At 33.4% G+C, this 15,947-nt stretch overlaps 3 protein-coding genes across 4 annotated transcripts; all 3 read right to left on the bottom strand.

Annotated features, from left to right (window-relative positions):
• Positions 1 to 141: 141 nt before the first annotated feature.
• On the bottom strand, positions 142 to 2,056 carry LOC7468095 (universal stress protein PHOS32). Its single transcript, XM_002316000.4, has 4 exons — positions 1,779 to 2,056; positions 1,253 to 1,362; positions 1,013 to 1,131; positions 142 to 455 (listed from the first exon to the last, which is right to left on the bottom strand). The coding sequence occupies exons 1-4, from the start codon at positions 1,954 to 1,956 to the stop codon at positions 368 to 370; spliced, it is 495 nt and encodes a 164-aa protein (XP_002316036.1). The 5' UTR covers positions 1,957 to 2,056; the 3' UTR covers positions 142 to 367.
• Positions 2,057 to 5,122: 3,066 nt separating this feature from the next.
• LOC7468096 (UPF0481 protein At3g47200) lies at positions 5,123 to 8,142 on the bottom strand. Of its 2 annotated transcripts, none has more exons than XM_002316001.4 (2): positions 7,182 to 8,142; positions 5,123 to 6,878 (listed from the first exon to the last, which is right to left on the bottom strand). In XM_002316001.4, exon 2 carries the CDS (start codon positions 6,854 to 6,856, stop codon positions 5,618 to 5,620), a length of 1,239 nt encoding a protein of 412 aa, XP_002316037.4. In that variant the 5' UTR covers positions 6,857 to 6,878; positions 7,182 to 8,142; the 3' UTR covers positions 5,123 to 5,617. The 2 variants fall into 2 exon arrangements, with proteins under 2 accessions (XP_002316037.4, XP_024466016.2); XM_024610248.2 differs by having other exon boundaries at positions 5,123 to 6,963.
• Positions 8,143 to 8,959: 817 nt separating this feature from the next.
• LOC7485819 (uncharacterized) lies at positions 8,960 to 14,448 on the bottom strand. The gene is made up of 14 exons (XM_052456485.1): positions 14,443 to 14,448; positions 13,742 to 14,170; positions 13,458 to 13,644; positions 13,298 to 13,370; positions 12,824 to 12,971; positions 12,561 to 12,670; positions 12,111 to 12,251; positions 11,882 to 12,023; positions 11,660 to 11,803; positions 11,057 to 11,217; positions 10,889 to 10,963; positions 10,596 to 10,734; positions 9,878 to 10,147; positions 8,960 to 9,386 (listed from the first exon to the last, which is right to left on the bottom strand). The coding sequence occupies exons 1-14, from the start codon at positions 14,446 to 14,448 to the stop codon at positions 9,231 to 9,233; spliced, it is 2,181 nt and encodes a 726-aa protein (XP_052312445.1). The 3' UTR covers positions 8,960 to 9,230.
• Positions 14,449 to 15,947: the final 1,499 nt, after the last annotated feature.

Consider the following 15,947-nt stretch of genomic DNA (forward strand, 5'->3'; position numbering starts at 1 on the left):
TCGATTAGAATATTGACTTGAAGCGATCCTCTCCGAATACTACTAAGGATTTAACCATCGCTTCTATCGATCTCGTTATTAACATGGTGGGTGAGCCTATCTATTAGCACCATCACACGTTGGATAATTCCGCTTCATGTATGTTTAGAATGCAGAGAGCTGTTAACATTTGATGGGGTCTGTGAGCTCTACACACTGTTCGGAAATCTTTCCAACTTCAACAAGTAACAAACAACATTCAACAATCCTTATTTGATACAGCATAATTTCACATGCCATGCAAATTAAGCTCCTAGACAGCAAAAGAAATCCAAGCTCAATCCAAAGAGAACATAGCGATTATCCCTCGTGGAAAGGGTAAATGGGCTTACTGTTCGTGGTCCGACTGCTTCACAACAGTAATAGGGCAGGATCCATTATTCACCACATAGTTGCTTACACTACCCATGATGGCCCTGCAAAAGTACAAACAAACAACAATTAAAAAAAAAAATCCATGTTCAAGTTAGGTCAGGCAGTCTAGCCAAGGGACCTCAATTATTGCCCAAAAGAACTTAAACAACGCTAGCTGCTACAAGTTGAACACAGAATATCTACCTCCATCTCTTTCTATATCACTACCATTAGAGATCTGACCACAAGCACGAAAAAAGGAAAACAGCACTTGGGCCCATTGTTTAAAAGCAGTTTTCTTTTCAATACTAGACGTGGAAAAAGAAAAATTCGATGTGCCTCAGAAAATTCTTTCCGTTCATCACTGTGTATGCAGTGAACAAACAGGATAGGAAAACCTTATCTAAAACATTCTTGCCTGCAAAGTCCAAATTGAAAAGGTCTAACATGCTTCATATCATGGCTCATTGACTTCACATCATTAGCCAATTGAAAGTATGCGACATCGCAAGAATTAAATTGATTTCCATTGAAGACAAACACAGAAAATATAAAGAATCCACGTTACAGTTTAATGAATCAACGAATTGAAGCCAAATCTATGATGGGATTATTGTACCTCTTAACCTTGCCAAGTCCTCTGTTGCCAATTACAAGGCAACTCAAAGGGATCTTATCAATTGCTTCACATATCTTTTCACGAGGGTCTCCCCAGTAGATCTTCAGCACCACAACGATCTACTTACAATTCGACAACATGGTTAATACTCTATTTTTAGGACTTGCAATATTATCACAATAATTAACTTAATTAATGATTAATCCATGATTTTGACGATGATTATGCTTATATGCAAACCTCTTTCTGGTGAGCAACAGTGTTGAGAAGATCAAGAGTTTCAGGATCAGGCTTCAACCCGTATTTCTTCATGGTCACGGGATCAGAAAACTCTGATAGAGGGATCATAGCTGCAGAGAAAGCAAGTAAACGAACACCCTTTAGAATCAAGATAAATAACACAAGCACAAAATATGACCAACGGTCAACAGATATAACAATCACAAAACTCCCATTACATCAAACCCAGTAAAATGGCAGTCAAATTATCCAAATTAAATTGAAACTTTTCCTTTTTGTTAATTTGAAGAGTCAGAAATTCCAAGAAAATAACAAATATAAAAGGAAAAGGAAGAGATGAACATCAAAGGAGAGAAAAATACTAAGAACAAAACAACCGATGGAATATTCCATCCTTAGACGAATCGTCCTAATAACACACGACAACGCATTTCTTTCAAAAATGAAAGATTTTCCCGGAAAACAAACAGAAAGTAACATATTAAAAAAAAAAAAAAACAGAAGAAGAGACAGAGAAGATACATACGTGATCCGGTGACTTCCCAGAGCTGCATCTCGCCATCTTCATAGTAACCTTCAGGTTGTACAATGACCAGGACAAGGTGATCCCCGTCACGGATAATGTTATCCGCGGCCCATTTTAGTGCTTTCCTGCTGCATGATGAGAAATCAACGGCTACACCCACTATCTTCTCTCCTGCCATCTCTCTCTCTCTCTCTCTCTCTCTCTCTCTCTCTCTGGTGGTCAGTTTTGGTTTTCTTCTTCTTTTTTTTCTTCTCTCTCTTCTCAACCTCTTATGATATTTCAAAGACCACGGTAATGTTAATCAATTATTATTATTAACAGAGCACCAAAGAGGTGAACCTCCACGTTATTAGTTTTAATAGTTTTTTATCTGTATTCTTTTTTTAATGTTAATTATTGGTTAGCAGAACACTTAAGAAAATATTTTTTTATTTGTATACCACCTCACAAAATTTTATTTATTTTAATATTATATTTTATTAATATTTTTTATTTTTATTTTTATTTTTTAATAATTAATTTGTTAAAAATTAAATTTTATAATTTGTTTCGATTTATTTTTTTACAATGTTATCATAATCTCATAACGGTTATAAATTTAACGGTTTAACCCCTTTTTTTTCAATTTTAATTTTACCATTCAACATTTAATTTGTTAATGATTGATCTTCGCAGTTTGTTTTAATTTACTTTTTAAAGGTTATCTAAGTCTTATGATTCATGTTATAAACTTAATAATTAACCCAATTTACTCATTTTATTTTAATTTTTTTTTTAATTTCATCTTTTAATATTGTGTTAATTGTGAATCAGACTTCGTGATTTATTTTAATTTATTTTTATGAGGTTATTTTGATTTCATAACTCAAATCACAAGTTTGGAAAGTTAATCTAAGTTGATTTTAATCATTTTTCTAATCATTTTTTTTAAAAAATAATTTCATCACTCAAACATTTAGTTAATTGGGAATTGCGCTGCATAATTTGTTTCAATTTGATTGTATGAATGAGGCTATCTCAACCTCATGACCCAGGTTGTAGATTTAGCGGGTTAACCAAGGTTGACCTAAGTCATTATTTCAGTTTGTTTTCTACAAGGTTATCTCAGTCTCATGACTTGTGTTATTGGTTTGGCAAGTTAACCCGAGTTGACTCGTATCATTTCTTATAATGTTTTAATTGATTTTTTTCATTCTTACCCTTCAACATTGGGTTGAATGAGAATTCTACTTCATAGTTTGTTTTGAATTGCTTTCTACAAGGGTATTTCAATCTCATAACTTAGATCGCGGGTTTCGCAAGTTAACCCTTGTTAACTTGGATTGATTTTTCGATTTGCTTTCTATGAGATTATTCTAGTCTTGTAACCCGTGACATGGATTTGCCGGGTTAACTTGAGTTTTTTATTTTTTTTAAAATTGATTTTTTTATTTTATTATACAACACTAAGTTGATTATAAATTGAGTTTCATAATTTATTTTGATTTGCTTTCTATGAGGTTATCTTGATCTCATAATCTGGGTTACGGGTTGACAAGTTAACTTGAGTTTTTCTTTAGATTCTCTTTTCTTATTATTATTTTTTCAATCTCATCCTTCAACATTTGATTGATTGTGAATTAGGTTTCATAATTTGTTTCGACTTCTGTTTTATGGGGTTATCATTGTTTAATGACTAGGGTTGTGGATTTGACAGCCTAAATTCGGGTTAATCCAATATATTGTCATTTCAATACTTAAAAAAAGATGATGTCCTAGATTTTTTTGTGTCAAATTATGTTTTTATTGATCATTCGAATTGTTTTGAACTTGCCACATCAATCAAGTTACATTGGCTCTACCCTCACACGGAAATTTTTTTATTTTTCTGCTAGAAAAACACATTAGCATTTACCTGAGTTTTTTTTACATTAAAAAAGCTTTGATCTAACATGGCGAAACATGCGGCGATGATCTAGTTTTAACTAAAAACAAGGCATCCATCCATGCATGACACTCACTAGTCCCTAAACTATAAATTCTTTCGATTATCTCTCATTATAATTGAGCATGTTTGTTTTTATATTTTAAAAATATTTTTGAAAGAAATTATATTTTATTTTATTTTTTTCCATGCTTCAAACAATTTTTTGATATTTATAAACCATTTTAATGTGTTGATATCAAAAATAAATTTTAAAAAATAAAAAATATTATTTTAATATATTTTTAAATAAAAAAATATTTTAAAAAACTATAAACAAGTTTGTCAGTAATTATTCGAGTTCACTTATGGTGACTAGTAATCCAACTGTGTTGAGTTGTGAATTTATAGAACCTGCAGGATTATTATTTTTCTAACGTTAACGACAGCAAGTTCAGCTAACTATGAATCGAACTTGATTTAAGTTTATTGATGGAAGTTTATCTTATATTAATTCATTTCCTGCCCTACCACCATCAGCAAGTTGGATTAAAAAAATATCAAAATAAAAAAAAATATTTAAATTATTTGAAAATTTTTATCATCATTATTAAATTTGATATAATAATTCAAATTTAATAATTCTCCATCCGAGTCTTTACTTAGTCGGAGTTTAAAATTAAATCATGTGAGAATTATTTTAACATAACCTTGCTAGCTGACAAGTTCGAAGTAAAAATAGCAAAGAAATAGACCAGGTTAACTCTAGTTAACCCGCAAAAGTTTCCACTAGAATTATGAATTTCACTGGGTCAAATTATTTATTTTAGCTTAATACATGATAAAAAAAACAAAAAATAATTTATCATTAATTCAATACCGAAGAATAATAAAATCAAGAAAAAATACATGAATTTTTTTTTAAAAATCACAAAATTGTAAATAGATTGATTTTTGCAACTTGTACTCACACCAACAAAATTATCGGGGACGAGTTGTGGTGTGTCGCCACTTCTCTGTGCCTCTTTAATAATATATTAATTAGAAACTATATATTAAGTTCCACTTAATACTATATGCTCTTATAATGGACCTCATTCTTATAATAATATTACACGTATAAGATATGGGAAAAAAAAATCAATATTTGGTTTTAATTGATAATTGGTTTTGATCAATATTTGGTATCCATTTCAATGGGCTTCCCTTTGGATACAGGCCCTCGACTCCAGTGACTTGTCCACTTTTTTTTTTTAATTAACTAGACTGGTAGGTGTTATGTCGCATCTCAATTTTTTTTTTCAAATGCAATAAAAATATTTAAACATTATTAATATATATATTTTTTAAAAATAATTTATAAATTCAAAATCTGACATGTATTGAAAGAAATTTTTTCAAAATATTAAAAAAACAACAGAATGAATATCGTTTTAAAATATTAAGAAATAATATAATAAATCAATCTAAATTAAAATTAATTAATCTAGGTTAGTTAGTCAAATACACAATTATCACCCGTAATTCGGTGCGAGACAACCGTGCACAGCCGCACGCTCTGTAAGCGAAAAATAAACAGATCATCTGGCCAAGTGGCAACTTTCACTCGGGGAGGGCCGGGAGTCTAGTCTTTTCTACGCCACGCGAGAATCGAGACTAACGTCGGAGAGCAGCCTCAGTGGAAACTCTAATCCACCCTGTCTTGGGTCCTCCTTCAACGTTCTTATCACCGTGTATCCCCCCTGCATCAAAACTCAAATCCACTAAACCCACCTAACTTGTTTTTTAAATCTCTCATTTATTTATGGGCTTTGATTTATTTGTAATCAAGATATATGGAAGCTTTCTTCTGTTGGGATCTTCGTCGGTCGTGTAATGGGTTTTTGAAGTTTGCCTGTGTAAAATTTATGGCTATGTACAAGAGTAAAATTTATGGCTATGTACAAGAGTGTAATGGGTTTCTACGATAACTTCGCTTAAATTCCTCAGACCGTAGATGCCAAGTCTTCCTGGTGCTTTTATGCCCTTTCACTTGTTCAAACAACCCATCATAATAAGATTCATTCAAATTCACCTCCTCACATGACTTCTCAAACAGTTTAGCAACCTCTTTCTCGTTGACATCATAGTTTGTGAGGATGTCTTTTTTTTTAAGTAACTTCACATCTTCGTCACTTCCAATTAGGCTCTTCATGAGAAAAACGTAGGAGGTGATGTGTTGCACACTGTCACCTGAACAATGCTCTAGCGCAATGAGATTCTTGAAGAGACTTTCCGTGTATTGATGGATTAGTACATTTGGGATTTCAAGGACCCCGCTGACAAACTTTATGTCCAATAAGTTTTTTGTTCTGGCCCTCTTGATCCTAATTCCTGCAGCTTGGAGTTCTGTTGCGCAACGAAAATGTTTCTGATCTGACTTGGTTCCCGGCACTCTTGGGTATCTTGGAAGCAGACAGTGGCAGATTAAGTCGAGTATATGGTTCCCTTCCTGGTTAAACTTCTGCTGATGGATTTGTGGATCTCCTGGAATCATATACTTGAAGAAATGAAAGGCGAGCGTGGCGAGGGAATGCGTGCATTGTTTAGGAGTTGGGACCACTTCAAATAGTCTTTGAAGAATGAATAAGGGAATTTGATTTTCTAGTAACATCAAATTGGATCTCAAATCGAAGAGCATTCCAGGAGTGGTGAATACAGGATCATTGCGGCGTCTTAAACTCTTTATAGAGTACTTCAGGAAGAGTTCAATGATGAAACAACCATCAACTAACATCATTTGCAGGAATTCATCATCTGTGACGTTGATCTCTTCTTCATAGCATGCACGTGCTCTATGTTCCACCTCCCTTAGAGCTGTGAGACAATCATCCAGGGATGCTTCCAGGTCTGGCTTTCGACTGAGGAGTGCATCCATGTACCGCCACTTGTGCTCTTCCATGGTTTCCAATCCTTGCTTGCCATGGTGGTATGGACCAATTGAAACTTTGTCAGGGATGTATGCCTTCTTATTTGCATTGCGAATGTTTTCCTTGACCCTGCAAATGGAATGCGAACAAGAAATCGTCTCCATTTTTCTTCTGATAGAAGCTAAGAGATGGTCGCCATGCCTGATGTCAATTGAAATATGGTCTCCGTTTCGCGTCTGCCTTGCAGATGAATCGGAAATCTCCATGGTCAAATGAACTCAAAGCAACCTGCAATTGCAGCTTTGTGAAAATGTCTCCTCTACAACTGGTGAGACTATCGGTTTCTTGACAGGTAGCAGATTTTTTTTTGATACTGCATTAGATGGAAAAAGATACTCAAAACAGAAATCTGGATCTTAAAACAATCCAGGATCTTAAGTTCTTGTTTAATCCCCCCCGCCTTCTCAGCAGGTAAAAAAAGTTTGCTTGCATGGGTTTGCTTGATATACTTTTTGGCAAAACTTTAGACACGCTATGTGGAAGCAAAACCTCACAAGGAAAATAAAAAACGTATGTTTTAGGGCCATGTACCTTGCTGTTGTGGCTGTAGAGTTTCTCGAGGAATTACTTCCAACAAGGAGAAGCTGACCTAGCCCTTATGGTGTTTACTCGGCCACTACCAGATGCCAAAGTAAAAGGTATTCATTTGCTATAATGTTGAGTTTAGTATATATAGACCATACTCGCGAGATATAAAAGAATCCAAATGACTTGGTGAATGAAAGGAATAGATTATTAGTGTTTGCATTCCAAGCAGAAAGGCATCCTCGAAACTGTTGCAGAAAGCGTGTGGCTCTATTCAAAATAAAGTTAAACTGATTACTTGAGAGCAAATCCAAGAATTTAGTGACAGTTCTTTACCTTTTATTACAGAAATTTGTCCCAAGGAAACGTGTGTGAAAATATAAAAGAATAAAAGAAAAGAAATCAAGACAAGCAGAAAGGCATCGATGCTCTTTAGAAGAGTTTGTTTAATAATAAATGTATCCACTTGATTGTTTTTAAAGAATGTAAAAACTCACAACATGGAAACCTGAGGTTCTGCTTTGTTGCTTGAACCAGGGGAGGGGGTGAAAGCAGAAACCTGCATAATCATGATATGCTGGAATTACTGATACTTAGACTCTTGGCTGTTAATAGTATCCTGTTGGGGAGAATGGCTTTGAGTTCCAGCAGTCTCTTGTGGAAGCTCTCTATGGCCTGAACATATGGGATAGGCTACGAGCGCTGATCAATGTTTTGAAGATCCTATCAGAACAAAACTCTAGCAGCACTAGTGGTTGAAAGGACTGAGGGTGATCCTTTGAGGATCGCCACCACTTGTTCATCCGTTTCACCAATAACTATGATTTTTGTGATCTCGACTTCCCATTGTTCAGAACCGCAATTTTCTAGCATCCTTAACTCACAACTTTTATCTGATTGGAAATCAAGATGCATTTCAATCTCGTTTTCATGAAGATGCTCAATACTTTTTTAAGCTAAATTTTGTATACAATATAAACCTAATGATTCTGATTTACTGGTGTTTGTGACTGTAATAATAATAGTTTTTCAAAATACTTTTTATTTAAAAATATTTTAAATTAATATTTTTTTATTTTTTAAAAAAATATTTTTGATATTTAGATGTAAAAATATTAAGCTTTAGTTAACATGTATTTTGTTCAGAATAGCAAGTACTTTCAATTCCACATTAAAATAAAAAAAAATTATTTTTAAAAAATTAGTTTTTGTATTAATATATTATTAAAACAATTCAAAAACATAAAAAAAAAAATTAAAAAAAAAAAATTGAGATTCCAAACACACCTAAACCTAAACCTAAAAAAGAGGAGATACGTTTCATGAACCTCATAAGCTACCTTGACAGGGAAACAGTATTTCGAATTTCATACGTGGTTTTTTAAAACTACGTTTTTGCATTCAATATGGTGTTGCATTACTAATTGAATTTTAGATTGGGATCGCTAAAGGAAATTACGCAAACAATGTCTCGATTAAGAAATAAGATGTCAGCGTTTCTCAAGGTAAAATCCAGTCAATTCGCGTCTCGTTCTCCTGATTTTAAATGGACAGATGTTTGAAATATACATGTTTGAAAGTATATTGATGGTTGTTTTTTAAAATATTTTTTATTTAAAAATATATTAAAATAATATTTTTTAATTTTTTTAAAATTATTTTTAATATTAATACATCAAAACAATCTAAAAATACTAAAAAATTAATTTAAAATAAAAAAAATAAAAAATAAATATATTTTTTTCAGAAATACTTTTAAACGTGAAAGTAAACAAAAATAAGAATTTGCAAATTAATCACGTGCACTATGATGATGGAACAGCATCGTTTCAAAGCAGTAGGATGCTCTTAAAAATTAAAAAAAGAAGGATGAATTTTTAAGGAAATAAAAATAAAAAAAGTTGCTGCACTTTTACACCTAACTGACAGCCATGGCATGATTGCCTACTTGCCTTCTTATATTGTTCAAGGATCACAGAGAAACCGCATCCATGCTGAGCGTGATTCTTGCTATATTTTCAGGAAATCTCAGTGCAAATTGTTTTCTATCCAATACTATTCACACCTTAATGCACGAGTGATCTCCCACGGAATTGCATCAGCCTCCTGGGTTATACTCTGACTGAATCCATAACCCTGCCCCTGGCAATTCACTAATGCAACTATGAAGCTCTCATTCTCTAGAGATGAAGGATACATGAATTGCTCATCCTGTAATACATACGAATAATCGATAATGAAGTGAGCAACTACAACCTTTCCAAATAAAAGAATTATAGTCCAAGAGATTCTTCGTAACTAGATTTTGAGGTGGTCACTATGCTTACAATTACATTCAGCACTTCAGATTGTCATCTCCTGCTTAACTGTTCAAGTGTCATGGAAATAGGTTTGTCAACCGAGGAACCTAGGAAACAGCTGGAACCGTTCCTCGGTTGAGCATGGAGCAGCAAATTGGACAGCCATGAATTGCACCAAAAATGATTGGGAAATTTCTTTTAATATTTATTATTGTTCAAAAAATTACCATGCTTAATGCCTTAATCTATGCATGCATGAGTGGATGCAAATGTGCATGTCTAATATGCATACATGCAAATGACATCATTTTGATACCATCACATACAGACAAGTTCGTAGAACAGAAGCAAGAAGCCGTCTCGTGTTGTGTAATAAAATGAATCGGTGAGCTTGGTCCTTACCTCGGGAAGATCATAAAATTCATCGGGGGATATCTGAAGCAACTCTGTAGCAGTTTGACCGATGCACCAAGCAAACATCTTTCCAGTCTCATCTGCAAGAGTGATTTTCAGGTGGAATGTGCGCACAACTTCAGCATCACAATTACAATGACAGAAGCTGCATTCAACATCCCCACTAGGCATCTTGTTGACAACATGACCACAAAGAGAATGTGAAAATCTTGTATTCACATGACACTGATCAACTTGGTCAAGTCGAACTCGACAAATCTGTTAACATGTTTTTGGAAAAATAACAGGATTAGCAGATGAAAGCATAAACACTCCCTTTTCATTCAAGACAAACATCCAACAAATGGTTTACTATATCAACAATACTGAACCTCAAGGTCCTTGAAACTTTAGTATAACAAAGGAAAGTTGAGATAGTCAAATATAGTTGTCAAATAATGGTGGTTGTATTGCTAATGACTGCATAAATTTGAAATGGGGTTGGGAGATTCTCTGTCACCACTATGCATGCCATTACCACAATGAAATGATTACTTCTTTTACCCCTATTACATTTGGGCAAGCAATTTGTTGTATGTTGTGGTCATATCTAGGAAATTAAAGTCATTCAAGCTGACTCAGAATAGACAACAATAAGCATATAGAAACATAAGTAAAAAGATCATTCAAGAATAGGAAACCCAAGCCACTAATGGTGAGAACCTACATATGTACAACTGGCTTCACTGGATAGATCAGAGAGGCATGACAACTTATGAAGACAAGACGAGTTCAGCAATGCTGGCAAGCAACTAAGGTTTACGAAGAAGGCCCCTGCTGCATTATCATACCATGTTGCTTCAAGGCTGCAAGTGAAGTAAACAATGATGAAAAGAGATTCTTGTAAGACAATAAACAGCCAGAATGGACTCGAAACAACAGAAACTCATCCACCTAATACACGTATGCTAATCAGCTTCAATTAACGAAGATAAGTGACTATATTTTCAACATACTCACCCACTATGTTTTCTCAAATGGCACGACAATCCAGCTAAATATACTGTGTGACCAATACCCAATCTCCCAAATGACCTGAGAAGCAGGTTAGTATGTAAAAGAATTAACTTCTAGAGGGAATCAATTTGTCATATAGCCCACAGTATTGATTATGCTCGTTCTTGATACCAGGATCTAGCAAAGTGTAGCTTTGCCCAAATTGCTCCCGTTGCATCTTCAATTTTTAAGGAGAAAATAACTTCTGGAGTGTTTCTTTCACGGAAAATGTCTGTAACAACACCATAGAGGCTGACGCTGGTCATCTTGTCATGAAGGTCAGTTACAAATGACTGCAGCACTTCGAAAAAGTGAGAAGAGTTACTAATAACAATCGAATTAATAAAAGATGGCATGTATGAAAAGGAAGCTACATAAAAGCATTATCTCTGAGGTCTACCATTTACATCCTTCAAGCAAGAAAATTATACTGAAACAAAAATGAGTGCAGATAGGAGGGCATTATACTTGAAGCAGAGCAAAAAAAAAAAAAGGAGATAATATGTTTCCTCCTATTCACAACAAAAACAGCAATGGTGATATTCTACATAATTTATGCCCTAATGTTCTCTGGGTATAAGAAACCAGTGACAACTAGTTATAATGTCAGCACTTGGAGAACTAGAAACCAATCACATTCAAATTGATGCATTCTTCAATGGACACGTGCTGCTGACTCCCGAAAGATAAAGACATGTAGGCCATCTGCTTGAATGAGGAGTTAGAGATACTCACTTGAAAAGGATAGCTACTGAAGTCAACGGACCCCTGAGAATCACAGGGCAATGCCACTTGTGAAACCTTAAAACCCTGAGCAGGATCTACCGTACTCATCAGTCTTGAGCCCTGATATCGGTTCTGTGTCGAAGGTATATATACCTGATAAACAAAGTAAGACAGAAGTTAGCTCTGAATTCCAAATGATAATATATCATTAAAAAATCACTGTTGACTTACCTGTTCCTCGTGTTGCAGGAAAGGTACCAAAAACAGTTGTGTTGCACTACCATATTCAAGACAAAGTTCATGGCTTGTTTCAATGGCACTCTCTGCAGAACTTGCAATATATGGTCTATCAAGTGCAAGCATACTTCCAACACTGCAAGGGCATAGCACCACAGCTTATAGGCATCAACAGAAGAAAATACAATATGAACACTGAAAAAGTCCAGTGGAAAGAGCTTACCTGAAAAGATTGGCAAGGAGAACCTGCTCTCCCCACAAGAGAAATTCTAGCCTGACACCATCGTTATCAACAAGAGTGATTTCTTTCCTCTTTACACTACCAGATATTCCTTGAATTTCCTTTGACTGAATAGATTCGATCCTGCATATAGAATGGAACAATGGTAAGAAATTTCTGAACTATATACTGTTTCTTGAAGCATTACAACAAATAACCCTGGTCATCCTTGGTTATAACATTTATTGTTCAGGAAAGGAAAAAAAAACTTGTGTTCATTTAGCAGCTTTTCTGTCAGGAAACCGATTTTATCGTTTTCTTCAACTCTCATATAAATGAATAAGCATGAACTTTTGTGAACAATCAAGTTTAAGAACTTGAGACAAAATTAAACCCAATCTTGCAACAAGCCAGCACAAGGTTGAGCAATAAAAAACAAAAAACAAAACTCACCTTGCATATAATGAATACGGAACCCCGGTGCTTGCCTCATTAAACGAAATGGAAGAGAAAGAATCTGAACAAAACTGAGCTGCTATCAGCATAGCATCATCATCCTGATCCTGCAATGTAGAAAATCAAGTTAAATGCTACAGAGGATCCCCGACACATTATCTATATATAAAAACAAAGGACAAAAGTTGATTCTTGTTTGAATTTCCATTGAAAACAGAAGCCGAAGAGAAAACAACAGAGAAGGACATGTTGGCAGTTACATCATCTAACAATATCACAAGATATTCTGTCGGCAAAAGCCGGGTAGAACCAGCTCCTTCTCTGGCTGTTCGAAGATAGCATCCTGTGAGGAAAATTTCCCTCCCTCTTTTCAAAATCCCACTGTGAGGATCCACCAAGTCATAGTATCTACATAAAAAAGTAGCACAACCTAAGCTTCAGATAAAACTGTAGATTCACAAATAACAATAATCATCTGATACACAAGCAAACCACGATGGGGAAGACGAAAAAATTAAACCACCAAAAGCATATATTAGCAGTCTGTATAACTAGAAAATCCACACTAATCCAAGAATAGAAAAGTATGGTTTCCAATGAAAGAAGTCACAAATAGGGCATAAATTACAAAAATGTGACACCTACATAATTATATGAACCGTGTAAACCACATCACTAGAACAATTAAGGCACATCAACCATGATAAGGTACGCTAAATTGGACAGTGATTTACCTTCGGTGGAGATAAAGTTCGATAGTATTCGAGCTCCAAAAATCCCCTAAAGTAAGCATATAAATATTCGTCCCTAAACAATAAACACCAAAATTAATTCCATAACAATATCTCTATCATCCTAAAACTAGATGCTCTAATTCTTTTTTTTTTTCAGTACCTGGTAGAACAAAAGCATCGACAATAACAGCTTCCAAAACACTATTTAAAGACAGAAAATTCTTCTCATAAACAGAATCAATAGTCACGGTATTTGCTAACTTATTTCTCCTGTGTTTCTTCTTTAAATGACTGATGATTTCCGGTCTCTTCTTCGATACGCCGCTCCGCCGTTGCTCGCTCCACGCCTTCAAAACAAATCGATCACATTATAATAAGTAAAAGAACTCTTAAGTAACGAAAACAATATAGTAATAATTTATTAAAAGGAACCCTAATAATTACTTGAGAGAGATCTGAAAGGAGAATAGCAGAAGTGACACCACTTGAGTAAGCGATACAAGTTTTGAGGATCCGACTCGCGATCCAGCTCCAACCCGGTCCGGTGGACTCAGATCCGTTTGTACTCGGATCGTAAATTTCTTCATCTTCGTCGCCTTCAACGGGAGATAAAACGGACCTGGCGTGATCGATGAATGCTTGAAACGGGTCTTGATTTTCTATGTCCATTAGTGAGTCTTCGTTTGAGTTATTGAGTTGATTCGTGCCTTTAACTCGCTGATTTGCGATTTCAAAAACCTGGATTCTCCGTACTAGTTGGGAGGGAATTTGCACTGTTACGTTGCGTTTTGGCGCGGGAATTGTTCTTTTTGGGGATGTTTCAAGGTTGGGTTTTTGGGCATAGCCTGCTAGCTTACAGGTCCAAATGGAGTGCTTTCAAATCACGAGACAAACTAGATTATATTAATGCATGTAGCTTATGGGTCAAATGAGTTTCTTTAACGTAAAAAAATATATTTAATCATTGCTTACATGTTTTATCGTAAAAAATATATATATTTTTTAAATAGGATGTATATTTTAATTTTATTTTTTTTTACTATTGATATGTCAATATATAGGATGATATTTGTTTTTAAATATTAAAATGATAGTATATTAGATCGACACGGATTAATTTTTTAAATTTTTTACCCCGATCATACGACCATGATGACGCTACATAAAACAAATCAAAATAAATTATAAAGTCTAATTCTTGATCAATTTAATATTTAATGATAAAATAAAATAAAAATTAAATTAAAAAATAACAAAAAACAACTTGAGTTAACCTATTAAACTAATAACTCATGTCATGAAATCAGGATTACTTTATGGGATTAAGAAGTCCAATTTCCAACTAACCTGGTACTGAAAGATTAAAAAAAAACAAGTCAATTTATATTAAATTGTTAAGTTTGCGACATAGGTCACAAGATTAATATAACTTAATGAAAAAATAAATAGGAAAATTACAAAGTTTCATTTACAGCATATTTAAAGTTGAAAGTTGAAATCGAGAGAGGGAGACTAAATCCATGAGACCGGGATAAACTTCACATAAAAAAATTTAAAAAATTACGAAGCTCAATTCCAAACAATCTAATATTAAATGAAGAGATTGTATATAAAAAAATAATTATTTATAGGAGGGTGAAATTGAAAAAAAAAATATTAAATTAAAAAATAAACAAAAAAAATAAACAAAATCATTTCAAGTTAATATGTCAAACCTGCAATTCAAGTCAAGAAATCAGCGTAACCTTCTATAAAGCAAATTGAAAAAAATCATGAACCCAATTAAAAAAATATTCAATTAAAAAAACAAACAAGGTTAAGAAACCTGCCAAAACCATGACTCATGTTATGACATTGTGATAACCCTATATATATAAAAAATATATAAAGCTCTATTTCTAACCAACTTAATGTTGAACGATGGAATTAAAAATAAAATATCAACTAGAAAAACAGTAAAAAAAATAATCTAATTAAACTCAGGCTAACTTGTTAAAATTACAATATAAATCATAAAATCAGAATAAATTTATATAAAGCAATAACAAAATTTACTTCCAATATATCTAATATTAAAAGTTGAAATAGATAAAAAAAAAATCCATGAAATTGATATATAATCCATGAAATTGATATATTACCCAATGAAAAGAAAATTAAAAAATATATATGTAAAGGATAATTCTTTAAACAAAATGATATTAAAATAAATAAAACTAAAAAATATCAAAATTTCTAAACCCTTAGTAGCCAGAAACAAATATAAAATGAATAAAATAGCTTTTGATTGTAGACTGAAATGGAGATTTAAAAACCCTTTTTTTTTTTTTTAATCTGAAGACAGAAATGAAGTCAATTCTTATCCGTCAAAGAAAATAAAGTATAGCTGAGACATGTATTCATGACATGAATAAAGTTTTTTTTTTTTCAAAAGCATACCTTTAAAACAATCTTGATTTTAACTTATGCTGTTAACTTCAAATCCAAATCATTAAACTTCTAAGAGCTGATTCAAAAATAAAAATAAAAAGAGGGAGGAGAGAAGTTTTTGCCGAACAAAATTCGATGATTGCTCTTGTTAAAAGGAATTAGCAAACACTAAAATTATATAATTTCAACGCGATATTTGGAAGATGCATGGGTTAGAAGT

Source organism: Populus trichocarpa, chromosome 10 (assembly GCF_000002775.5).
Source record: "Populus trichocarpa isolate Nisqually-1 chromosome 10, P.trichocarpa_v4.1, whole genome shotgun sequence".
Lineage (NCBI taxonomy): Eukaryota > Viridiplantae > Streptophyta > Magnoliopsida > Malpighiales > Salicaceae > Populus > Populus trichocarpa.